This window comes from Ahaetulla prasina, chromosome 4, assembly GCF_028640845.1.
Source record: "Ahaetulla prasina isolate Xishuangbanna chromosome 4, ASM2864084v1, whole genome shotgun sequence".
Classification (NCBI taxonomy): Eukaryota; Metazoa; Chordata; class Lepidosauria; order Squamata; family Colubridae; genus Ahaetulla; species Ahaetulla prasina.
In genome coordinates, this window is record NC_080542.1 from 52903204 (window position 1) to 52931123 (window position 27920).

At 40.3% G+C, this 27920-nt stretch overlaps 1 protein-coding gene across 1 annotated transcript; it reads right to left on the minus strand.

The window, feature by feature from the left end:
- Nucleotides 1-27920, minus strand: DCAF7 (DDB1 and CUL4 associated factor 7). Its single transcript, XM_058181517.1, has 7 exons — nucleotides 27367-27920; nucleotides 24174-24332; nucleotides 14105-14216; nucleotides 11063-11181; nucleotides 10452-10661; nucleotides 9680-9797; nucleotides 1-1899 (listed from the first exon to the last, which is right to left on the minus strand). The coding sequence occupies exons 1-7, from the start codon at nucleotides 27502-27504 to the stop codon at nucleotides 1727-1729; spliced, it is 1029 nt and encodes a 342-aa protein (XP_058037500.1). The 5' UTR covers nucleotides 27505-27920; the 3' UTR covers nucleotides 1-1726.

Genomic DNA, 27920 nt, shown 5'->3' on the forward strand with positions numbered 1-27920 from the left:
AACAAGAAGTTTGGAACTTTATACAGTCATGCTACAAATTTCACACCTTTAAGAAATCATCACACTGGGAGTACATAACATGTTACAGTTCAGAATTGGTAGTAAAAACAAAAGCCCATATTATTTAATATCCAGTACAATAAGAACATTGTTCCTTGTAAAAACAGATATCACAAATCCATATTCATCACTTGACAATCCAACACTGCATGTTAGATCTGCATGTTTTGGCTCCTTTACTAGATACATGTTACGCCCATGGTCTAAGATACATCTTATGCCCATGGTGTTTAGGTATGTATATATCAATTATATTTTCTCTCAGCTGTACTATACTCACATATTAGACAAATAATTAATAGTCTTGTCACAGTTGATCTTACTATATACATGATTGGTGGTTACATCTGAAAAGATCTTCTGATCATGCCTCCCTCAAGTTAATGTGGTAGACTGCTGTCTGATATGAAACCTCTTCTCTAAAATCTAAATAAGTTGGGGTTTTTTTATGAAGGAGGAAGAATCAATCACAAATATATTCATTTTAGTGTATCAGAGAAGAGTTATCATACATATACTATCGAAACAGCTTGATATGGGAATAAGAAACAACATACTAATATACACGAAATGCTTGAACATTTTGTCCTGTAAATTGCATGTATCTGATTATTTTTCATGTTTTCAGAAAAAAGCACCATCCCATATTAACATATATAATTCTCAATATTTTAGTATGTGTATAATAAGCTTTGCTGCCTTATGGAAAGATTTTTGTTTGTTTTGCATAATTGTATTACTGCTAAGAAAAGTGATATAAAAACTGCTGTTGAAAGTTTAAAGCAAAACTTCTCAAGAAAATGCTCATCTATTAGAACAGTAAAAACCATTAGTTGCTGAAGTGTTTCCTACATTTTAGTAAATAATATAATGTTATAAGGGCCACCCACATGTACAGTTTAAAACTAGATGCACTTTTGCAATCAGATACTAGGTATGTATCCAAATACCCAGAGTTTTATATACTTTGATTATATTTGAAGAGTCTTTAGTTGTAGAGAAGGGACAACAACATATCGATGATCATCCAATGTAGCATATTAAATTAAAGCTTCAATCTAAGACATTTTTGCAGGAGCAAAATGTATTCTCCAACCTGCAAAGGACAAGTCCTTGCTTATAGGCAAAAAACAATTTTAACAAAAACAGAGCTTAGTTGCATAGAAGCCCTTACAAACCGATAATTATGATACCTCATAACTGGTATCAAAGAAATTGCCTGGAAATAGGAGGGAGAGAAAAGAATATAATATTTAATAAAAGATACTGTTATAACGCTATAACAATGAATAGCTTTTAGGTATCTATAACAAATTATTTCAGGTAGAATGTTAATTGGCATTCAGTGCCACTGCAATAAAAATGCTCAACACAAATGGCCATAATATATACAGAACTTTAATTGAACATGTTGATAAAATCTGAGACGATCTAAAACACCAAGGATATCCCTGCATTTTTAAGTCATTGGCATGGAGTGGGGAAGGTAAAAGAGAGAAACGATGGGTAAGAAGTTCATAGTATACACTCATTAACTCCAGTTGTAAGTCTTTCTGGAAGAAGTTAATAAGAGCTAGTGACACTTTTTCAATGGAGGTTTGTTCTTAACTTTAGAAGACTGAAAGACTACCATCCTGCTTCATTATTTCCCATAGCCTAATTATTTTTACACTCTCAGGATTTCTAGACAGTTGTTATAACAGATAGCTATCCAGTCCGGCTGAGTTGATGCCCACTGTACATTGTTAATTTCTCCTTCCGCTGTGTAAGCCAAGATTGGATCCTCAATGGCACGAGGCATTTGCTGGATATCCCAAATGAGAGCTTGATGGTCATCCGCTGTCAAAGGTGAAATACAGATTTAGTTAAATTTTCTTGGCAGGTAATTTATTTATCCATGTATTCCAAAATAGAGGAAAAAAGCCTTGAGAAGTTGTGGGTGACATTACTATCAAATATGTAATCCTGAAAAGTATTTTTGTTAGTGGTTAGATATTTAAATATTTTTACTAGATAAAATCATATTAATTAAATTGTTTTGTAACACTTCCGTTTTTATTTTAGAACAGTAAAAAATAGGCATCCTTAGTGTGTATCAGTACATTGCATATATGTTATTGTTGAGAGGTCCTTGGTGCTCTCTGAGCTTGCTTGTTTGCTTGCTGACATTTCATTACCCTAACTTGGTAACAAAATCAGTGCTAGTAAGGAGTGCTGTTTCCTGTCAGTTTATATTCTGAAGGCTTGCTTGTCAGGGTTGGTGGGGGTGGTCTTACAGTTTTTGGTTGAGCTGTTTACTGTTGGCTTCTTTGGCAGTTTCTTGATTGGAGTATTGTTTACTTGATTGTTGGTTTGCTCTTAATCTTGAGTCTATGCTGATCTGGATGCTGACTGCTGGTGGAGAGGTGCTTGGGTCTTCTTGATCCTTTTTTGCATAGTCTATAAATGCTGTGAATCTTTATGTGTCTATTGATAGCTGATTTTTCAGAGTGCCAGGCTTCTAGAAATTGCCTGGTGTTTTTGGACTTAGCTTGGTCTAGGATGGTCACATTTTCCCAATTGAAACTATGGTTAAATCTGTCCATATGTTGTGAAATTAAAGAATTTTCATCATGTCTTCTGACTGCTAGTGGGTGTTTGTGGATGTGTTCTGCCAGTCAAGAAAATGCCAAAGAAGCCAACAAGTAGCCCAACCAAAGAATCTCTAAGACCACTCCCACCAACACTGATAAGCAAGCCACTAGAACTTAAACTGACAGTGAACTGCACTCCTTAGTAGCATTGATGATGTTACTTAATTTGGGTATTGAAATATCTGCAAGAAAACAAGCAAGCTCAGAGAGCACCAAGAACCCCTCATGTCAACCCTGAGCATGTTATTATTGGTTTACAAGTAGTCCCTCTATCAAGGACTATCCAGAGAACAGTATTAGCATGCTGGAGTAAAATGACCTTTGATTGTACCCTGGGCATTCTATCCCAATGTCAAAACTGATCAGTATTTTCCTTATTGTTATGAGGGAATATTGCATGCTGCACAAGTAAGGCTGGTAAAATAATCTATACCCACACTATAATGCATTATATGAAAGTTCTGAGAGCCAATGCCACCATTGGAAGTGAAAATCAATATATATGGGCACTTTTATGATGCTCATGATATACGGAAGACTGCAAAGTAGAATATAAAATGAATAAATGGTAAAGAGCATTAGTTAAGGAAGTAAAGAAAAATATGTTGCATGCCTATAAAATTTAGCAAAGAGGAATGATGAGATCTGAAAGAAGGTGAACTAATTTTTAAAGGGTAATTACTCAATCAGGGAAGTGAAACTATAGGCTTAATAATATTTATAAATATAAATATTTATTTATATAATTATGATGTATGCCAAAAAATACTGCCATCTATGTTGTGGGAGTGCATAAAGTAGGAATCCATTGGTTGATGATAGTTCCATGTTATGCTCTACTAAATGTTGATAATAAAAACACCAAAGATGAGATTTAGGGAAAAATGAAACACTGTGAATGTTATTCAAGGGAAAAATAATTCTGTTAGATCAGTAAGTTGGAATGACTAACTGTGAAATTACTCAATGTGAGAGCATCTGACCAGAAGTGAGTATATGAGCAAAAGAGTAGTAATAAAAACAGCAGCAGTTCAAAAACAACAGTAGTTCATCCTTGGTAAGTGCTTGTACGATTGCATTTTTATTTTTAGGATGTCTGGATTAGTTCAGTGTAATACTTGTTTTGCAGCTGTTTTTCATGGTACTCTTTTTAAGTTTGGATACCATCCCTATTTATATGCAGATTGTGAGTTTACATAGATTGATTGTTCAGAATGTTCAGTTTGTGCTCTTCAGGCTGCAATTAGGTAGTTGACTCAGCTGGTATGTTCTGTTGAACTGCCCCATTATCAGCCCCACTTCCACAGAGACCCTTCAGGAGAAAGGCCTTATGGAAACTGTGGGACCTGCCAGAATGAGAGATGCAGATGATAAACATGATGCTTTTGGTATGACCCTGCATAATAGTGAGCGTACTGCTAAAGTTAATAGGAGTACTAAGATAGCAGGTTCAGCTGTTTGTGATGATGATGATTTAACTGGATAGGGAATTATGGTCTGTGAAAAAGAAATTGATTGGATAAGGGAAGGTTTGCATCAGATGTTTCAAATCAGTCATGTGTGGTGACTAAAGTATCTAAAAAGAAGTCATCTTCTGGTTAGTGAGTCAATTGTAAGATGTCTATTTGGGAAAGTATGTGGAAGTATTGAAGGTAGTGAGCTATCTGTCTGGTACTATTGCCAGAATAGACAAGAAGTGCATTGTTAAACTTGTCAAAATGCTAGTGATTGTGATCTTGATGTTGTTGTGAATCTTGACATTTTTCTGTCCAGAAAAGATGTGTTTTCTGGATTTCAAGAGTTTGGGCAGGAGCTTAGCAGACCAGGCTGTAGTCTTATTTTTTTCAGAGGTTTTACCTGTCTATAAGGAACAAGACAGAAAAGTTCAGTGTATAGTGAATTCAATGGGTGGCTAAAAGTGTGGTGTTAATCATGATGGTTGCAGTTGATCTGATGTAAACATGGATAAAAGAGATCATAAAAAGTAACTGAGCTCCTTAGCATTAAATTTTCTTAAGAAAACTTAAAGGGTAGCATAAAGTGATAGGAGTCAGTGCTCAGTGCACACTATTAATAACTGCCATCTTGAAGGCAACTACTCTTTATGTCAGACAGATTAGTAAAAGCAAGAGAAAGAGAATCACTTTGGTTCACAGCAGGTATATATAGGATACTAAAGGAGAAAAAAAATAAGCATATAGTACATACTGTACAATAACGGCACAAAAATAGCTGATAGCAAGGTTTATAAAACCTACAGTAGGAAACCAACCAAGCTATTAGTACTGCCAAAGAGCATAAAGAAAAGAACTGGGAGGACTTCTCCCAAGATAGTACCACTCTTTTTCTCCTGCCAAATAGCTGATTTCACTGCCAAAGCTGGTTAATGAAGAGACTACGAAGGATTGAAGAGACTAGGAAGGACCCAAGAAGACCCAATTGGACCTAGAGGAAGAGAAGATCTTGAAGACTGCAATTCTCGATAAGGAGCAATCAGAACTTTGGTTCTCTTACCATATTTTCCCTTCAGCTGTTCATTTTTCCTAAGCATGCCTGGGTTTTAAAGCTTTATTATCTTTTTATTTATGACTAATTCTCATCTACCTTGCTGGATTTTTACAACTTTTTCTTTTCTTGTTCTTTCACTGTTTACTATTGAACTCCAAATTACTTCTATTTTTACCATAGTGAAAGCCACGATAAAATATATTCCAAGGCACTGAAAGTCACCCAATTGGATTTACATTTATGCAGGATTATATTACCAATATTGTTCTTTCTAGCTCTTTAAACACAATTGAACTAAACACAGGACAATATCTAAAGCAGAAAATTACAGTTGGACTTGATTTGAAATTTGATGAATTGGAATTTGATCTGATGCTTCAGATGTGAAGAAGAAATACTTAAGTTTGAAAATTATAGATCTTCCAGAAAAGATTGAAAGGAATATGAATGTGACACAAGTAAGAGGTAATGGAATTGATAAAGAATGGACTAGACCAGTGATGGTGAACCTCTTCAGTACCGAAAAGATTGTGGGGAAATGTCGCACTGGGGCTGTGCTCCAGAAAAGCCGAACCTCCGGGTTCTAGCCCATATGCGCGCCCGATGATCAGCTGGCCAGCGTGCATGCACAGGCCGGTTTTCGGCACTGCCGCATGCAAGAAGGACAGCTGATTGTTGCACGCACATGCATGCCAGAAACCTGGAAAACAGGCAAGGCCATACCTGCTGTGTGACATGGCCCTTTGGGCACATGTGCCATACGTTTATCATCATGGGACTAAACTTTCTAGGCAAGATGAATTTTGTTTTAAGGAGAATTTTTCAACAATGGATGCTGCAGAGATTTTTATACAGAAATTTACAAAATTTGGAAATAAGAGGCTCAATCCTAGGTCCTGTTCTAAATAAGAAATAAAACCTAGAGTGAAATCAGAATGACGCAGGTAGAGAAATATTATGTCTGTCTGTCTGTCTGTATCTAGCTATCGAAAAATGTAAAACCTAATGTAGAGTGACAATAATTTCAAAAAAGAAAGAAATGATTAGGATGAAATTGAAGTAAAAGACGGGATGCTTCAGAGATGTTTATATGAATGAAAGTGATATGTCAAAGAAGGAATTTGAAACAAATGTTATAAATTTAAAGAAATGTTCAAGAAATGATGATGAAAACAAAATAAGTCAAAATTGTGAGAATGCTGAAATATGTTAAGATTGTAATTGTAGATGGCATCAGTAGGATATATTATAATACAGATAGTCCTCGACTAACAACCATTTATTTAGCAACCATTTAAAGTTACAATGATGAAACTGATGAAAAAAGTGACTTGTAACTGATGCTCATGCTAATGACCAGCATCATGGTAGCATCATCCTCAAGCTCATATGATCAAAATTCGGTTGCTTGGCAATTGGCATGTATTTACAATGGTTGCAGCATCCCACAAACATGTGATCACCATTTGCAACCTTCCCAGCCAGCTTTTGAGAAGCAAAGTCAATGAGGGAAGCTGAATTCACTTAACATCCACATGATTAGTAGGTGGCTCAGTGGCTAAGATACTGAGCTTGTCAATTAGATAGGTTGATGGTTCAAATCCCTAGTACAGGTCTCTTGTGTGAGCAGGAGGTTGGACTAGATGACCTCCAAGGTCCCTTCCAACTCTGTTACTGTTACTGTTTCACTTAAATTGCAGTGATTTGCTTAAAATTGTAGAAAACAGTTGTAAAACTGGGTGTTAGCCACTTAATAATGGCCTAGCAATTGCTTAGCAATGGAAATTCTTGTCTCAGTTTTGGCTCTAAATTGAGGATTATGCAGATATGGCTTGCTTATGGGGTCCCCATTTGATTTGTTTAATTTGTACATGAAGACTACATCTGGGCCTGATTACTGGAAGAATGTCATTATTACTCCTTTATGTAAAAGAAAAGATCCAAGAATGAATTAATTTGTTGAGTGTTCCCAGGGAAGGAATTGATTAAATTCTGACTGTAAAAGTTCAAGAGATCATAATAAATTGGGAAGTATAGGTGCAAGCATTGTGCCAGACACAGGATATGCATTTCTGCTTTTGGATGGGTCATTGAATAGTACACGACTGTCAGTAAGGAAGAATATTTGTACAGTTGTTAATTTAGAAAAGTGTATGATAAAATGAACACCTTAAATTATACTTTATCTTTGCATAAATATGAAAGTTGATTACTGAATAAGAAAGAATTATATATTATAACAATAATGCTTACACAAGAATAAATGTAATGTGTAGGTTCCTATTCTAGGATGTGTGATTTATCTTTAGTCTTTATATGAATAAATCTATAATGAGTGTTGTGTTGATGTTGAGGGTATATTAGGGATGTGAACTTACAATTCTGCTGTCAATCGTGCTTGCAAGTTTGTGAACTCTTTCGCATTTTCAAAATTTCTGCATATATCATTTAAAACGTGACTTATTCTCCACACAGGTGGAGAATTTTCTTTATCTTAAAATCAGATAAAGAAAACTAAATTAAATAAACAAAGTCAAAAGTTACATATTTACATGTGGCAAAACTATGTGAATCTGGATTATCAGTCATTTTAAGCAGAAAGTAGAGTCAGATGTTTTAGTCAATGGATGAGAATAAGCTGTGAGAATGGGAGGTCATACCTTATTTAAACAACAGAATTCTAGGTATATATAATTCTGGATATATAAGTTTGATCATCACAACACAGATATGTGGAAGCATAACCTGACTTGAACATTTCTGTAAACCTCTAAGGAGTTGTTCATCACGATGGAAAAGATTTCAAAGAGTTTAAATTTTACTAGTTTATGGTCAAGCAGATTGTGTGCAAATGGAGGCAATTCAATACCACTTATACTTCCAAGGACAGATGACCAACCAAGATCACACCAAGAGGAAAACATAATATTCGGGGGGGGGGGGTGTTATCTCAAAGAACCCGGGGTAACGTGTAAGAAACTAAAAGTCTCTCTAACAGTTAATGTTCATGACACTACCATCAGGATAACACTGAATAACAATGGTGTGTATGACAGATTGGAATTTTTTTAAAAAAACTCTGCCCTTATTATTTTGTATAACTAACTCAAGCCAGCAAATGTATCCAATCCTATTTACTCCTATTTTCTTCACAACAACCTATGAGTAAGAATGATTATTGCAAGGTCACTGACCTAGTTTTCATGTCTAAGATGGGACTAAAACTCAGTTTCCTTCTTTTTAGCTTGGTGCCTTAAGTTTGCAAATTGCAAGGAGCAGACAAGTACTCTCCAAAAAGTACACTGTTGACCGCCTTGTGAAAGATAACATGCATAAGTCAGAAGGTTACTGAAAGAATGTAAAAGACCATAATAGAACTTTGGTGCCTGAATGAAAAAAAAGTTATGTTTGATGAAAGAAAAAACACTGCCTTCCAGCATAAGAATCTTATCCCATTTGTGAAATATGATACTGGCAGTAGCATGGTTTGCTACTTTATCTGAACCAGGATGGCTTGCCATAATTGATGGAAATATGAGTACTGTATTGTACCAGCAAATTCTATGGAAAAATGTCAGGGTATCTATCCGTGAACTGAAGCTGAAGAGAATGTGGGTCCTGCAGCAAGACTACCCACAGATGTAACTTATACAATGAAGAATGACAGTTTAAGCAGAGGGAAGTTAATCCATTAACTTTCTGACCTTAATCCTATAAAAATATTGTGGAAACAATTGAAGCAAGAGAGAGAATGAAGAATTAACGAGTGCAGAATGAATGAATGTGAGTTGACTATAAATCTAAGTACAAAGGAAGTAAGTTAAGGTAATTTGGTCATACAAAGAGAATGAACTTGGCGCTGTGGTTAAAATACAATAATGCAAGCTAACTCTATTCATAGCCAGAAGTTCGATCTTGACTGGGTCAAGATAGATTCAACTTTCCATCCTTCCATGGTCGGTAAAATGGGGACCCAGATTGTTGGGGGCAATATGCTGATATTTGTAAATTGCTCAGAAAGTGCTATAAAGCACTATGGAATGGTATATAAGTCTTGCTGTAGCAATTGCTATTGCTGTTTTCAAAAATATTACCTCAAGAATGAATGAATAAATCAAACAAAAGATGAAAACCAAGAAAGCTGTGGCTGAATAGTTAATGATTCACAAAAATCAGAGTTGATTTAAGAAAAGAAATCTACAATAAGAGTTATGTTACATTATGTGGAGGAAGCAAGGAGTTTTGCCAGAACAATTTTGGTGATGCCAATGAAATGGCATTAACAAATTATGTATTTCCTTTTGTCTTAATCTCATGCCTTTGATTTCTTTGGTGTATTATTTATTAGCCTTCAAATTATATGCAAGAATGTAAATGCTGCAATCCTATGTTCGCATATTTGAAAATGATAGTAAATCCCAATCACTTCTTAAATGCCCAAATAAAAGAGGGGAGGAATACAAATAATCCATCTTTACCTGCTGTACAGATATGGCAAGAAGAATGTGGAGCCCAAGCAATACCATTTACACATGCTCGATGATTGTTCAGCCTGGCAACTGGTGTACAAGGAACTCTGACATCTAGAATCACCACCTTAGAGGGAAAAATAATTCTAAACATTACTTTGAAATAAATTATTTTAGATTTTATTTTTATCCTTTCATTACCCAGTCTTTTATATGCTCAGAGCATTCACACTGCAAACCAGCTGTCAGGTCAGGTCAACATATTTACTCCGTGTGATGGAAAAATGCATTTATTCTAATAATAAATATAAATACGTCACAGTATCTCCTAATTATAGAATTTGCAAAGAATTCTAGATGACAAATCACAATACAAAATGTATAGCTACTCATTAATGAAATTTACATATTAGACTATCAGTATAATTTATTTATTTAAATTCAGAAACTAACACAAGTAATTCATTATTTCTAAAAAATAGGTTCTGCTTATAGAAATATTACAGCAATCAAAGACAGGTTAGCTCATCTCACCAAACGACCATAAAGATTTCTAACTGTCCATTTCATTATACTATGCTAGTATCTTCTAATTAACATTTTCATCTACCTGATTGTTTTATTTCATGGAACTATAGACCAGTAAGAAAATTTTCAGTAATTTATGTAGCAAAAACTGTAGCCCCATTGCTTCCACTGTGTAGTTGGAAAGCACAGTTTACCATACAAACTATATGCTCAGAAACAAAGTGTACTCGCCATTCTCACATAAGTATCTCACCTCCATACCATCCATTGCCATTGTTGCAAGGTAGTTAGGATCTTGTTTATTCCAGCAAAGGCGAAGCAAAGGATGGTGCTGAGGATCTTCATAGATAATAGTGCTATGTTCCAAGTGCCTGAGGTCAAACATCCTCACTGAGCCATCAGCACCAACAGAAGCAAACATGTCTCTCCCACCTCCTGCACGGCTGAATGCAATATCATAAACCTGTTCAGGTACGAACAGCAGAAGGTGATAAAATATGATGCTTCCCATACTAAGGATTCCTGTCCCACTTTAATTTTTCATGCAAACGCAGGAGTAAAGAAGGTACGTCCAACAAATTATTTGCTTTAGCCTAAAAAAGGACAATGCTTACCACAAAATAGGGCTTTAGGCATAACACTCTCTCCTTCTGAGCAGAATGTTTCTTTTGCAAAATATTTTATTTTGTTGTATTGATTCCCCATTATCAATGAATTACTAAAAGGAAAATAAATGCATTACTAATAGCAGCAGCACAGCCCACCTTGGCTCCTAGATGACTATTTCCAATATATAGATTGAATTTTTTTAAACTTTTAGTAACTGCATAGGTTTACAGAAAAAGAAAAATAATACACCATCACCTCTTTGTCATGGGCAATCAACTGAGTCTTGACATGGCCAGATACTAAATTCACTCTTCCCAAGACCTGACCAGTTTCCAAACCCCAAATAGTACAAGTTGTGTCAATGCTAGAAGTACCTGGTATAGTTTGAAAGGAAAGGGGGGAAAAAAAACATATATTAGAACTATTTTTCTTAAAAGCAATACAAATATGGGTCATTACATAAAGTTTTTAATCCTAGACCTCAAGAAAGTGAACCTCTATCTCCTTAATGTAACAGAAACTCTTTTGTAACTCTTAACTCTGTTAACACTTTTGTAAAATAGTACTATAATCCTTGGATGCTCTATGGCAGTCAAAATATTTAAACTATCAGGGTTTTTTTAAAATGTATTTTTCTATACTCTGATTAATCAATATTCTATTTATTACTATGGGACTGTGGCTGCCTATATCCATGATGGTGAACCTATGGTATACATGTGCCCAAAATGGCACGAGGTGTCATGTCACCTGGCACGCGGGGTGTTGCCTGTTCCTCTTCTGGGTTTCTGGAGCGCATGCGCAAACGACAATCAGCTGGCCTTCGTGCGTGAGGCAGTGCCAGAAACCGGAGGAGCTGGTCTTCCGTTTTCCGACGTGAGCATGTGTGCTGGCCAGCTGATCAGCGTGTGTGCAAGCACGGCAGTAACTGGAAGACTTGTTGGAAACCAGAAGTACCTTATCTGTCATGCACATGCCCCCTGGGCATCTCCTCTTCCTGGTCGCGGCTCTGACGAGTGCGCAAAGTGCTCCTATTTTGGCATTTGGTGCCGCCCGCGCGTGCGCTCCCTTTTCGGCACTCGGTGCTGAAAAGGTTCGCCATCACTGGCCTATACTATTAAAATATTTGACCTGAACTAATATGCATTAATAAAAGTAAATTTTAATCAATAATAATCTATAACAGAATAAAATTACATATATTGATTTTATGCATCAATGCAATTTGCTAGTATAAACTTCAATTATAAAGCCTTAGTGAGAATGCAAATAAAATGGGAGAAAAAGTATAAAACCAAGAAGGTCCTAGCTCCTTAGCTACTAAAGGAACTTATTATGCAATTATAAAAGCAGACCACCAAAGTCACAAATCATTTTTCTGCTTAATATTTGACAATTAAAAAAGCTGGTACTTAATTATTTTGACTGACTAGCTGATTATTGTACCGACCAAAAATTGCCAAAAGAAAAGAGTAGTAAGAAAAAAATGATTCAGTGTTTTCAGGTCTCTTTATTGGCTAATGTAATTTTAAAAAGGTTAACAGTAAAAGATACAGGTATCTGCACAGGACAGCTCCATGTCAATTTAACCAATCTATCATAACTAAGTACATATAGGTAGTCCTTTATGGTTTGTTCAGTGACCATTTGAAATTAGGACAGCATTGAACAAAGGCACATACAACAATTCCTGAAGTTCTGACTGCTGTAGTCTTAAAATCTACAATACAGTTATGTGACAAAAATTCAGATGTTTGACAGCATGCCCACTCTTATGACCCTGGCAGCGCTGCAAATTCCTGCTTCCATGTGCTGAGAGGTCTCAGCTGGCTAAGCCCACTCATGTGCAGGTCTCCCATCCATCCCCTACTCCTGGAGATCCTGGGCCTTCTCCCTGCCCGACTGCATAAGTCCACTTACTTTACCTTTCCATGCAGGTGCTGACAAGTGCCTCCAGCTGATATGAAGGACATTTATTGTAGAAAGCTAGCCAATGTGATATTTCCGAAGGTAGAAAGAAACTTAGAACATTACAATGACTGTCAATCATCTCACAATGTATTAAGGCTCTTTCTATGTCAGGGACATCATAAGATGAAAACCAGCCCTTGCAATGTTTCTGAAGGCTAGAAAGAGCTTCAAAAACATCATAAAGGCTGATGCTCATGTGTTGACTTTTCCAAAGGTAGAGTCTCAAACATTAGCTAGAACCTGCATCTTGCATCAGCTAAGCACATTTGTCAGTAGCTGCACAAAAAGGGAAAGTAAACGGACTGGCAAATTTGGGCTGGGAGAATGCCCAAGATTTCTGGGAGGGGAGGGGCTCCATACATTGATGGGCATAGCTGTTCAAAGTCTCCCAGCCAACAACAGTTTCCACATGCCAGTGCATGCTGGGCCTCCACCACATTCTGAATTATCCCCATATGATCACTTAACTATGGCAGTTGTGGGAGCTAGGATGGGGATCATTCAGCAAGTAGATGCCTCACTTAATGATCATAACAACTTACAATCCAAATTCTAGGATCAATTGTAATTGTAAATTGAAGACTATCTAAAGTAAACCTCTCCAGTATTTGTCATGGTCAAGAGCAATCTTTTTATTTCATGAGTTTTTACTGTTGAACAAAAAAGTTATAATGTCCAGTGGAAGCTCTTCCAAATCTGGTTTAATCCTCTTGGTAAATCTTACACTGAACTTTTAGGATCTCCTCTGGCCATAATTCCAAAATTGTTGGTATCTTTTTTTGGAATTTTGAGAACAGATGAAAATAAGCCTAACTAGGGGACAAAACCCAAAGAATCTCCTTTAAATATTCCTTTCACTTAAATCCGTGATATAGCTTATATTATATTTGCAGCTAACCACAACCACTCCATGTTAAAGGCCACCAGCCATCAAAAGATTGTCTACTTGTCTAGAAAATAATTCAAAGCCTACCTTTGGCTAGTTTTTGAGATATCTGTCAAAATGTTTCTTATCTGAATTTATAAATAGAACTTTTAGTTGTTTTATCTTTGGCCACCTAATGAGAAAGAAGGACTCACTGGAGAAGAGCCTAATGCTGAGAAAGATTGAGGGCAAAAGAAGAAAGGGACGACAGAGAACGAGGTGGCTGGATGGAGTCACTGAAGCAGTAGGCATGAGCTTAAATGGACTCCAGAGGATGGTAGAGGACAGGAAGGCCTGGAGGAATGTTGTCCTTGGGGTCGCGATGGGTCGGACATGACTTTGCAACTAACAACAAATCATGTTGGTATCATCATTCTGCTACATTAATATTTGGACCTTACCTAACAGATAAGGATCCACTTCATTCCAATCAAAGGAGGTCAGTGGAGCACAAAAATCAGAATTCTTATTGTTGTTCAGCAGACATTCTAGCCTGGTCTCTGTTTCACCCACCTGAACAAAAAATATCAACAAATACTTGTCATCATATTATGTTAATTTACATACTGGTATTTAAAAGAATATGGATTCCCTAAAACTTAAGGAAATGGCCAGTCTGTGTTGGTTCTCCAAAATCTCATGCTTTTCCGTAACTCTGCATGCATTTCATTGCATCCAGAGAGGAAGAGCAGAGACAACATACAGTTTTCCCATTACAGTTACTGGATTCTTCATTATATTAAAACATAGAATTCAGGAGAGTTTTTTAGTTTTTTAGTTGGAGGGAATTCCTAACATCAACAGAGTCATACTTCTAGTTGAACCCTTAAATACATTTTGAGGGGGGACAGAAGAAAATCCAACTGCATTAATACATTTATTTCTTGCAATTTTAGATTTAATTATAGGTATCAACAGAAGCAATGAATACAGCTAATGACAAAAACAGTGTTGTGTCTTGCACAAACAAAAGGCACTTGCATAATGGTGGAATGCTGTTTCCATCATGACAAAATGTCAGATCTTCTTGGCTATAATTTAATCTTAATATGATTTCTTTTTTAAAGTTCTTTATTCATTTTTAATTAAAATTTATAAAGGTAATCCATTATTTACAACAGTTTATTTAGTGACCGTTCAAAGTTACACCATTGAAAAAAGTGATTTATGACCATTTTTCAGTTATGACCTTTGCTGCAGGGGTGAAATGCTCCCAGTTCGGACCAGATTGGCCGATCTGGTAGTAATGGTGGTGGATGGTTCGGAGAACCAGTAGCAAAAATCCCTGTCCCCTCCTGCCCATGCCCAGCTGAGCCATGTGATCATCAGAGCCTTTTTTTTTTTAAAGTTCTTTATTCATTTTTAATTAAAATTTATAAAGGTAATCCATTATTTACAACAGTTTATTTAGTGACCGTTCAAAGTTACACCATTGAAAAAAGTGATTTATGACCATTTTTCAGTTATGACCTTTGCTGCAGGGGTGAAATGCTCCCAGTTCGGACCAGATTGGCCGATCTGGTAGTAATGGTGGTGGATGGTTCGGAGAACCAGTAGCAAAAATCCCTGTCCCCTCCTGCCCATGCCCAGCTGAGCCATGTGATCATCAGAGCCTTTTTTTTTTTTTTACTTTAAAAGCATTTTTTACAACCTCTTTAACCGAATAGGTTGTAAAAAAATGCTTTTAAAAGTATAAAAAAAGATTGTGCGCCACAGCTGATCACCTCCCCCACGCGCTGTTCTACTTACTGCATACCGCCTTTTGGGGTGCACTGCACGCGTGTACCTCACATTTGGTATGTGGTGCGTGCAGCACACATGCACGTGGAGCATACATGCATAGCCAGTGAACCGGTAGTAAACCGGTTCAGATTTCACCACTGCTTTGCTGTATCCCCATGATCATGTGATCAAAATTCAGATGTTTGGCAGCTGGTTCATATTTATGACTGTTGCTTTGTCCCAAGGTCAGTGAGCTTTTGTGACCTTCTGACAAGCAAATTCAATGGGGAAGAGAAGTTCACTTAACAACTGTTTACTAACTTATCAGTTGCAGTGCTTCTTTTAACAAATGAGGCAAGAAAGGTAAATTGGGGCAAAATTTACTTAACAAATGTCTCACTTATCAACAGAATTTGGGGCTCAATTGTGGCCATAAATTGAGGACTACCTGTATACCAACCATTTTGCTGTTTGGGGCGATTCTAGGTGGCTTACAATATAATAAAAAACAGATATAAAAAGCAATTATAAATATAGAAACTGATTAAAACAACAAAAGTTTGGTCACTGCAACAACTGTAGAAGATAATAATAATAATAATAATATTTTAATTTGTATACCGCCCTTCTCCCGAAGGACTCAGGGCGGTGAACAGGCAGATAAAATATACATACATACAATAATTAAAAACATCCCTTAAAAAACTAATTTAAATGCCCAAAATATTAAAAAACGTACTTCCCCATAAAATCACAAAATTTTAAAAACCCATCCAATAAAAATAAGAATCAGGCTAGTCCAGCCATACGGAATAAATAAGTTTTAAGTTCGCGGCGAAAGGTCCTAAGGTCAGGTAATTGTCGAAGTCCGAGGGGAAGTTCGTTCCACAGGGTCGGAGCCCCCACAGAGAAGGCCCTCCCCCTGGGGGCCGCCAGTCGACACTGTTTGGCTGACGGCACCCTGAGGAGTCCCTCTCTGTGGGAACGTACCGGACGATGGGAGATAGAAGCCGGCAGTAGACGGTCCCGTAGATAGCCCGGTCCTAAGCCATGGAGCGCTTTAAAGGTGGTAACCAATACCTTGAAGCGCACCCGGAAAACAACAGGTAGCCAGTGCAGTCTGCGCAGGATAGGTGTTATATGGGAGCTCCGAGACGCTCCCTCAATAACCCGCGCAGCCGCGTTCTGAACTAGCTGAAGTCTCCGGGTGCTCTTCAAGGGGAGCCCCATGTAGAGAGCATTGCAGTAGTCCAGGCGAGAGGTAACGAGAGCATGAGTGACTGTGCATAAGGCATCCCGGTCCAGGAAGGGACGCAACTGGCGGATCAGGCGAACCTGGTAAAATGCTCTCCTGGAGACGGTCGCCAAATGGTCTTCAAAGGACAACCGACCATCCAGGAGCACGCCCAAGTTGCGTACCTTCTCCATCGGGCCCATTCATTCACCCCCGCCAGACAGCCCCATCTGCAGCTGACTGTACCGAGGTGCCGGCATCCACAGCCACTCCGCCTTGGAGGGATTAAGTTTGAGCCTGTTCCTCCCCATCCAGACCCGTACGGCCTCCAGACACCGGGACAGCACTTCGACAGCTTCACTGGGGTGGCCCGGGGTGGAAAAGTACAGCTGGGTATCATCAGCGTACAGTTGATATCTCACCCCAAAGCCACTGATGATCTCACCCAGCGGCTTCATATAGATGTTGAACAGGAGGGGTGAGAGAATCGACCCCGCGGCACCCCACACATGAGGCACCTTGAGTCGATCTCTGCCCCCCTGTCAACACCGTCTGCGTCCGATCAGAGAGGTAGGAGGAGAACCACCGATAAACGGTGCCTCCCACTCCCAACCCCTCCAACCGGCGCAGCAGGATACCATGGTCGATGGTATCAAAAGCCGCTGAGAGGTCTAATAGGACCAGGGCAGAGGAATAACCCCTATCCCTGGCCCTCCAGAGATCATCCACCAGTGCGACCAAAGCTGTCTCCGTACTGTATCCGGGCCGGAAGCCGGACTGGAACGGGTCTAGATAGACAGCTTCATCCAGGTACTGGGGTAGCTGACATGCCACCACACTCTCAACAACCTTCGCCGTGAAGCGAAGATTGGAGACTGGCCGGTAGTTCCCTAAAACAGCTGGGTCCAGGGAAGGCTTCTTGAGGAGGGGTCTCACCACTGCCTCTTTCAAGGCCGCGGGAAAGACCCCCTCCCGCAAAGAAGCATTTGTAATCCCCTGGAGCCAGCCTCGCGTCACCTCCTGAGTAGCCAGTACTAACCAGGAGGGACACGGATCCAGTAAACATGTGGTGGCGTTCAGCCTACCCAGCAACCTGTCCATGTCCTCGGGAGTCACAGGATCAAAGTCATCCCAAACCACCTCAACAAGACGGGCCTCAGAACCCTCGCCTGGATCTACCCAATTTTGATCCAATCCGTCCCGAAGCTGAACGATTTTGTCGTATAGATAACCGTTAAACTCCTCGGCACGCCCTTGTAGGGGGTCCTCCCGCCCCTCCTGTTGAAGGAGAGAGCGGGTCACCCGAAACAGGGCGGCCGGGCGGTTATCTGCCGACGCAATGAGGGAGGAAACGTAGGAACGCTTCGCAACCCTCATTGCCACTAGGTAGGTCCTACTATAGGACCTAACTAGTGTCCGGTCAGCCTCAGAGCGGCTGGATCTCCAGGCACTCTCTAGGCGTCTTCTCCGGCGCTTCATCTCCCTCAGCTCCTCGGAGAACCAAGGAGCTGGTTGAGACCGACGCCGGGTCAGAGGCCGCAAAGGCACGACACGGTCCAAAGCTCCAGCCGCGGCCCGTTCCCAGGCCGCAACTAGCTCTTCAGTCGAGTCGTGGGCCAGGTGCTCGGGGAACGGCCCAAGCTCCGTCAGGAACCTCTCCGGGTCCATCAGGCGCCTGGGACGGAACCAGCGCATTGGTTCCGTCTCCCTGCGGTGGTGGGTAGCGGTCAGAAAGTCTAGACGAAGGAGAAAATGATCTGACCATGACAAAGGTTCAACAACTAAATCATTTAAAACCAGATCATTAGACCACTGGCCAGAGATAAAAATCAGATCTAGGGTACCTCCCCCGACGTGGGTAGGGCCGTCAATTAACTGAATCAGGTCCATGGCCGTCATGGAAGCCATGAACTCCTGAGCTGCCGAAGATGCCACGCCGGCTGATGGCAAATTGAAATCCCCCATGACCAACAGTCTGGGGGTTTCAACTGCCAGCCCGGCCAGCAACTCCAACAGCTCAGGCAGGGCTGTAGTCACGCAGCAAGGAGCCAGGTACGTGATCAACAAGCCCACCTGAGTTCTACGACCCCACTTCACGAAGAGGGATTCACACCCAGCTATCTGAGGCACAGTGGTTTCCCTCGGCTCGAGACTCTCCTTAATAATAACCGCCACCCCTCCACCCCTACCCTGGGCCCTCGGCTGATGGAATGCTCGGAAGCCTGGTGGGCACATCTCCACTAGGGGGACCCCCCCTTCGGTGCCCAACCAGGTCTCCGTAATGCCCAAGATGACCAGGCCAAGTCTAAGGGTGGGGTCAAATAGGTCATCAGTTTGTAGCTTTGAACTCTGGCTACTGATTACTGGTTTCTTGTGCCTGACATCAAACAACTGCAGCCTACAGCTTCTCCATCAGGGCCCCATACTGACCAGCAAATCCAGGTTTTAAGACTCCTTCTAAGGCCAGAAAGGGGTGGTGGTAAATCTCATGTGCTGAGAGATGATGTTCCAAAGGGCAGGAGACATAACAGAGAAGGCTCTTCTCCTAGACCCAGCCGAAATTCCTTGGCTAATGGGGTTTGCAGTAGGTCCTTTCTGCTAGAGTGAGACAGGCCAACCCCTTTGGGACAAGACAGCTCCTCCTGGATCCATGCCATAATGAACTTTAAAGATCATAGTAGCAAATGCTATGTGAGATACTCTGGTAATGTTCAGAGATGCAGCTTCGTATGTAATGGATATGAGATGCCATTTGTTAAGTTGGGCTCTAGAAAGCAATTGAAATTACTGCTACTGAAGCAGATCTCTATTGTGTAACAACCTATCTACCTAAGTTCCTTGACTCCATGGCCTGACTGGTCATGAACTTCCCCAGGCTTATGGTCTTAGGGGACTTCAAACTGCTTTCTCTTGAGGGCAATGTCTGAGGTGGTTTGGGAGTTCATGGCCAATAGGACAGTTCTGGATCTGATATAATTTGTCAAGGGTTAACACATAGACAAAATCATAGACAAAATCTAATTTTATTCTGGAGGCAGTAGTTTGACAAATTCAAACTACTGGAATTGAAGATTATCATTTCTTCCCTGTCAATGGCCAGATCACTTTCTGATTGCCTTAATGTTGCTCTCTACTGTAGAGAGGCTGAGCCTATTTGAACATCATCACTGATTGACCTTATTTGGTTCCACAGGGAGCTTGGAGAATATTCTCACAGGTCTGGTGCATAGTTTGACTGTGGCTTCAGTCATTGCCTAGAAAAGTGGTTGTGAACTAAGATCAGATCATGTCTATGCGGCTTTTCTCCTGCTGTGAATCCCAGGACTCTCTTTAGCTCTTAGAGGAGTGAAGGAGCTGAAAATATGAGAAGAGACCCTGAAAGCAGTACTGGAGGACAATGAGGAATGAACTCAATGAAGCACAAACTACAGCCATTATTAAGACCTATGCCATGGAGGTAAAAGTGGTAAAATACTCTGTAGATAGCTGTCCTGTTTAGAAAGGCTCAGTCCTTCCTGGAGAACTGGAAATTCTCTTTTCTAGGCATCTTTAGAAAAAGGTATTTAGACTGGCTACAAACTAGACTCTGGCATTGAGGCAAATCCCATGAAAATAATCGAGACTTGGTGTAGCTCTGTTATGTGGGATGAGTTTGATCCTGTTAGCTCTTATGAAGTGGAGATGAGTTTTGGAATTGCAAGGTTGCCACCTGTATATGAGAGCCATGTATCTGTTGCATCGCTAAGATTTTCTGGGAAATCATGTGCAGCTAGTCCTAGTGGTGGTGAATCTATCACTGAGGGAAATCAATGTCCTGCCAATGTTGAAAGAGGTGTTGGTTTGTTACCTGAAAAAGCCTGCATTGGAACCAGCCAAATTGAATGACTTCTTCCGGTGCCAAAACTGCACTTTTTGGAAAAAATGTGGAGAAGTTAATCACACTATAGCTTCAGTGGATCCTGAAAGCAGCAGATCCTTTCAGCTGGGTACAAGACTGAATCAGCACTGACTGTGCTTGTGGATTACCTTTGGCAGGGCCAGGAAAGATTAATGTGCCCAGGAAAGATTAGTGTGCCCATTCTGGCTCTCTTTGAAATCTCTCAGCAACCTTCAATATCTGGATGTGTTCCCAGGCAAGGGGGTCAACCGGAGACCATATAGTGTTTTTAGTTTATTAGATGTTTTTCCCCCAGGGATCCTTTCAGGTTTTATATTTTAGTTGACTATTATTTTATAATAAATAATAAGCTAACAACAACCCTGTTGTTAGCTACTCAAAGTTATCTGTTAAATATCTCAGGGGTTATTCCTCTGCCCTGGTCCTGTTAGATCTCTCAGCGGCTTTTGATACCATCGACCATGGTATCTTGCTGTGCCGGTTGGAGAGTTTGGGAGTGGGAGGTACCGTTCTGTGGTGGTTCTCCTCCTATCTCTCTGACTGGTCGCAGACAGTGTTGGCAGGGGGGCAGAGATCGACTACGAGGCGCCTCATGTATGGGGTGCCCCAGGGGTCGATTCTCTTGCCCCTCCTGTTCAACATCTATATGAAGCCACTGGGTGAGATCATCAGTGGCTTTGGGGTGAGTTACCAACTGTACGCTGACGATACACAGCTGTACTTTTCCACCCCAGGCCACCGCAATGAAGCTGTCGAATTGCTGTCCCACTGTTTGGAAGCCGTACGGGTCTGGATGGGGAGAAACAGGCTCAAGCTCAACCCCTCCAAGACAGAGTGGCTGTGGATGCCGGCATCCCGGTACCGTCAATTGCAATTGCGGCTGTTGGGGGCAAGTCATTGGCCCCGATGGAGAGGGTGCGCAACTTAAGACGTTCTCCTGGATGGTCGGTTGTCTTTTGAAGAACATCTGACGACCGTCTCCAGGAGAGCTTTTCATCAGGTTCGCCTGATTCGCCAGTTGCGCCCCTTTCTAGACCCGGATTCCTTATGCACAGTCACTCATGCTCTGGTTACCTCTCGCCTGGACTATTGCAATGCTCTCTACATGGGGCTCCCCTTGAAGAGCACCCGGAGGCTCCAGTTAGTCCAGAATGCAGCTGCGCGGGTGATAGAGGGAGCGGTTCGGAGCTCCCATATAACACCTATCCTGCGCAGACTGCACTGGCTGCCTGTTGTCTTCCGGGTGTGCTTCAAGGTGCTGGTTACCACCTTTAAAGCGCTCCATGGCTTAGGACCGGGTTATTTACGGGACCGCCTACTGCCATCTTGTACCTCCCATCGACCCGTGCGCTCTCACAGAGAGGGACTCCTTAGGGTGCCGTCAGCCAAGCAATGTCGGCTGACGGCCCCCAGGGGAAGGGCCTTCTCTGTGGGGCTCTCACCCTGTGGAACGAACTTCCCCCTGGACTTCGACAGCTACCTGACCTTCGGACCTTTCGCCGCGAACTTAAGACATATCTATTCTCTCACGCAGGACTGGCTTGAATTTTAATTTTTTAGATGATTTTATGGGTTTTAAATTTTAATTAGTTTTATAGGGTTTGAAAGTATTTTAAAATTTGGGCCAAATTTAATAAGTTTTTTAATCATTGTTTTTAGTAAATATTGTATGTGTCTTGATTGTTATTTTATTTGGCTGTTAACCGCCCTGAGTCCTTCGGGAGAAGGGCAGTATACAAATTAAATAATAATAATAATAATAATAATAATAATATTATTATTATTATTATTATTATTATTATTATTATTATTATTATTATTATTATTATTATTATTATTATTGAAAGTCCTGAGGCACTCCACAAGGTCTATATTGTCCACTATAATTTAGTTGAGGGAAGCTTCTTAAGCAGGAGGCGTATTATATCCTCTTATTGTAATGGAACATTCCTTCAATCAAAGAAGCATTAAAGCTTGAAACTTAATATTCTGCCACTTTACAAGAGGCATCATAAGGGACAGGGATCCAAATGAAAAGTGCAGATCTGACATTATAGAGAGAACCATAGTCATTTCCTTAGGATTCACAGATTCAAATCAATGCTAGAACAATTTATAGGACAAAGTTGCAATCACCTCTATTAGCACCATCCAATTAGAATCTAATTCTATTAAAATCTGAATGTTTATATCTGCCATATTGCCCCTTCAAATGTTCTTGATGACCATCTTTCCTTAAAAGGAAACAAGTCAATTTAAAAAGAGTTGCTGGGGCATTCAGTAGATGAAATAGGAGTGATAATATTAGTTTCTTTTTATTGCTTGATTTTTTACTGTGTTGGTTTGACATGAGCTCTAATTAAAGTCTATCTAGAGTCAAAATAGGTCTTCCATATCATTGAGCTACTCATAAACCAAGGAGCTACAATGGATTTAGGGAGAGACCACCCTAGTGCAACCTGTTCAAGCACTCTATTTATCTCTTTATTCTATTGGGCAACCACAACCTCAACTGAACTGCTCACAAGATTCTTGGGCCCTCTGGATCCATTTGATGCCAAAGTAGGCCAATCTAACAACTCCTTCTCCATTAGAGATGGGTTAGTTGGAACATGAAGCTCTATAGCTATCATGATGATCTATCTACAACAAAGGAGCTAAGCTTCATCCTGCCCCTTTTAAGATCATGCTGTCTGCCCCAAGATAAAAACCAGATCTACCATATGATCCTTTATAGATGTTGGGTCTTCAATACGCTGGGCCAGGTGCATTGTCATGGCAGCCAAGAACTCTTGAGCTGTTCTAGACCCTTCAACTAGGACAGGCAAGTTGAAGATCCCTAATATCAGTTTGGCAGCCATGATAGGGATCTTACTTTGCAACGGGGGGAATGATATACCAGCAGCTAGCCGAAAAGCCCTTTCAAGTATATCACACTAACAAGTTTTCACATCTGTTATCTACAGTAGTATCCCTTGATGTCAGCAGTTTCAGGGATGACAATAGCTACCACCCACCATCATCCTGGGACAAACTGAAAACCTGGAGGTGGAGGAGGAGATCTTGGAGAGTGAACTTCCCGTTTCTCTATGTCACCCAGATTTTGATAATGCAAACTAGGTCTACCTTCGCATCCACAATTGTGGATGAGGATGGTTATGTTACAGGTCTGATGTTCAGTATTATAGCAGGAGTTGAATCCCCAGTGTTCCAAGTATTTTTGCATAATTTCCAAATAAGAACCTATATATCATTACATTAAGGAAAGACAGATTTTCAGGTGATTTGTAATATATTTCTGATGAACTGCTGTAAACTTCTTTTTACTGATAACTGAAGAGCTTACAGGTGAAATTATTACCTTTTGAATCGTTATCAATCTGTTGAATAGAGTACTATATTTGAGGTACTGCTGTGGTCTTACTAATATCTCAATATATAGTGAGAATATTCTGAGAAATCTATGAAAAACTGCAAGTTACATTCTTCAAAAGCCAAACCTTTTATACATGGATATGCTGAATATAATGCTTCTTTGTAATTCATAAGAGCAGGTCTGCTACTTTTTGTTTTAAATTAAAGCATAAAAAAATTATTTTTTTAATGGTCTACTTACTCTCCATACACGCAAATAGTCACCACTGGTTGCCAAAAGGTCTGGATAAACTCCTTTGGTATCTGGTATCCACATGAGCTTGGTAGTAGGATAGGGGTGATCAAAAGTATTTCTGCAAATGAATTCAGAGCTTTCTTCATCCAACCCAACAAGCTGAACCTATGAGAAAAAAAAATTACATGTGTGTGTGTGTGTGTGCCTGCGCATTCACACACACACATTCCTATTCCAATACAGCTTTCACCTACATGTTCAGAAGCTCCAAAACCTAAGGCTTTCAGGACAAAGACTAACACAGCTAAGGAAAAATGGTTACAAGCAAAATTGATCAAGTAAAACTAAATAAATCCCAGTGTCCAGATGGTATCTATCTAAGACAGGGGTATCAAACTCAAAACCAATGGGCCGGATCCAGCCCGTGGGGTGCTTAGATCTGGCCTACGGGGCTGGCCTGGAAATAGCACAGGGCCAATCCATGATGCCTCTGCTAGCGAAAATGGGGCACGGGGGGGGGGGAGGTCGTCAGAGTGCTCCAGAAGGCCTCCAGGCCCAAAACAGGGCTTCCAGAATGCTAAAAGAGGCCATCCTTGACTCAGGAGGTTAGAAAAAAGAGGAAAGGTAAAATATTTTACCTTTCAAGCTTGCAGGATTCTGCTACTATAGCCTATGGTCAATAATTTATAGTTCTAGTCTTCCTATGGAGTCAGTTTCTTGATCTGGTCTCTCTCTCATAAGGTGATCAAGTAGATCAAGTAAGTATTAAAAAAACTAAAATCACAGAAATGTACACCTCTCTATTTTTATAAGTTTATAAAACCATGTATGTGGAGGTGTGGTCCCATGTCATGCCCACCCCAGCCACCACCACCCCCAGCCACGCCCATCATGATTATGCCCACCCACCCCCTGCCCTCCGATGTCAAACACAATCCTGATGTGGTTGTCAATGAAATGGAGTTTTGGTTTTTTTTTTGTTTACATTTATACCCCGCCCTTCTCCGAAGACTCAGGGCGGCTTACAGTGTATAAGGCAATAGTCTCATTCTATTTGTATATTTTTACAAAGTCAACTTATTGCCCCCCCAACAATCTGGGTCCTCATTTTACCTACCTTATAAAGGATGGAAGGCTGAGTCAACCTTGGGCCGGGCTCGAACCTGCAGTAATTGCAGGCTACTGTGTTCTTAATAACAGGCTTTACCAGCGTGAGCTAAACCGGCCCTTGATACCCTTGATTTAAGAACTCTTGAAGCATTTAAGTATAAAATTGCCAATTTTTCACAAAAAATAATACAATTCTTTTAAACAAAGGACTGGAAAAATGTGATTCCAATTGTTCTAAGAAGATTGAGAGCTAATAAAGGAACTTAGGGATGGTTTCTGGCGGGAAAATTGAATGAATTGTTAAAGAGAAAATAATACATAGAACTAGCCTTGTTGAAAAGGAACCAAAGAGAAGTCTTATCTCACTAACCTTCCAGCTTCTTTGAAAATCAAAAAGGGCATGGAGAAGACTCCTTCTCCAGGAATAGTTCTCCAGTCAGGAATTGGTGTAAGGACTGGTACTTTTTATTTGCATAAAAATATCTGAAATTAAGGCTGATCACTCAAGTTATCATGCTGAACACATAAATGATTACATATCAAATTATTCATATCTGCTTTTAAATCTAAAAGTAATTGTGATGTGCTCCAAAAGCAACCTTCCAATCTGGATGAATGGATTTCAGAATGATGAATGCAGTTTACTAAAAATAAATGTAGAGTGCATGTTGGAACACAAAATTTCAAATGAATTCCAAAAATTCACATACACACACAGAATCACTGATTAGAATGTGTATCTTGGAGTCAGGGTGGATAGCTCATGAAGATATCAGCCAAGTTTGTAGCTGCTATAAAAATATTAAATTCCAACTTGGAGTTATTAGAACCATACATAGAATTGTCAGTATAATATTCCCTGTATATTAACTATGGTAAGACTGCACCTTAGCTATTGTTTTGGACACATATTGAAAATGACATTACAGAATTAGAAAAGGTGCAAAATAGGGCTACTACAAACTGGGGCTCTATCTTGGAATAAAATAAGTCTCTAGGGGACATAACAGAAATATGTATAGTATAAATAATATGGAAATGAACGTATTTTTTTTCTTCCAGTGTGTAATTATTGAAATTAAATGCAGAGAGATTAGGGGCCAACAGAAGGAAGTTTTTGTTGTTGTTGTTACATAGACCCAAGAATTTTCTGCCACAATTTGGATAGTCTGGAAAGCTTAATGGAGGATCACACATTAACACATTTTAACACATTTTAATTTGCATTTTAAATTGTATATTGTATTGCCTGTTTTTACTTTGCCTGTTTTTACTTTGCCTGTACACCGCCCTGAGTCCTTCGGGAGAAGGGCGGTATAAAAATCAAATAAACAACAACAACAACAACAACAACAACAACACTGGCTACTATTTTATGATACTGATGACTGTTTAATATTTCCTGAAACAGAATACACCGTTATCAACCATGTAAATTTAAATTACAAATAAATGCTCCTTGTAGGAAAACAGCAAGGGAGGGAGTTATAGACCTCCAGTTCAGGGCATGCGAGTTTCCCAAATGAATCCATTTGGCCAATATTGGAATAAATTCAGCAGGGCTCTCTTAAGGCTAAACTAAAGCTTAACTAAAATACTGAAGGAATGTGCGGCAGGCATATCTCGAGCAAACTTTACACCGTGTACTTATCAAGCAAGGGGTAAATGTAATAATAACCCAACTTCTAGAGCTACCAAGACTGAAAACGAATGTATTTCCTTTCTCACTTCCCAGAGAGGGAAGAAAGTGCGCAGGTGCAGTTTTCCCTCCTCTTTTCATCACACAACAGCAGCAACAAAATACATCCCAACGGGCCTCTGCCCATCGCGCAGCCAAGCAGCCCGGCCACCAACTGGAAGGGGCAGAGATGCTCCGAGCGAGAGCAAAACCTAACCGAACTTCCCCGAAGCAGCTCCGCCTCTCGCGCACTCCCCTCCCCTCCCACCCTTTCCGACGCCCACTGCCTTAAGCTGGGCCGCTGGAGGCGGTGAGGACCGACCGGGGATGCGCTGCAGTGCGGAACCTGACCCTTAGCCTGGCCTCACGGAGACTTCCTCTCGCCCGCTGACCGCTGCCAGGTCGGCTCACCTTGTTATTGTATTCTTCTACGAAGCTGCCTAGGGCAAGTCGAAAGCGCTTGTCGGGCCTGACGCTCCAGTTCATGGCGTAGACGGTCCATGGCGCCTCGTACTTGTAGATCTCCTTGCGCTTCCCGTGCAACGACATGGCGGGCGGGAAGACTCTACTTAGTCAGCCCTTCACGGCCTCCTCCCGAGGTATCGCTCCCGACAGCCTTTCTTCACCTCACACAACGACGACGGCTAACCTTACTCCTCCATTCACCCTATTCAAACTCTGGTTTCTCATTGGTCCTGGGCCACGCCATTCCTCAACTCCTAGGCTTCTCATTGGTTTTTGCGAAACGTCCACCTCGCTCAACCTCCGAAAAAGATTTACGTATTGGCTATCGTGGAATTAACCATTAGCGGAGAAAGTTGTCGTTCTTGGATAAAGCCCGCCTCTTTCATTACATTTGAACGTATCAAGTCTGATTTAGTTAGTCGCTCTCATAAATGGAAAAAAAAAGAAAAGAAGAAGACGTAGAGATAGAAATGTAGAACTGGTTTTTCTGAATTGCTTTG

Excerpts from the sequence above, each read along its gene's own strand:
- DCAF7 (XM_058181517.1), bottom strand. The coding sequence starts at position 27,504 with ATGTCGTTGCACGGGAAGCGCAAGGAGATCTACAAGTACGAGGCGCCA. Across the intron at positions 10,662-11,062 it reads TGATTGCCCATGACAAAGAG|GTTTATGATATTGCATTCAG; the intron begins GTGATGGTGTAT and ends GTACCTGAACAG. Across the intron at positions 9,798-10,451 it reads TGGCAATGGATGGTATGGAG|GTGGTGATTCTAGATGTCAG; the intron begins GTGAGATACTTA and ends TTTCCCTCTAAG.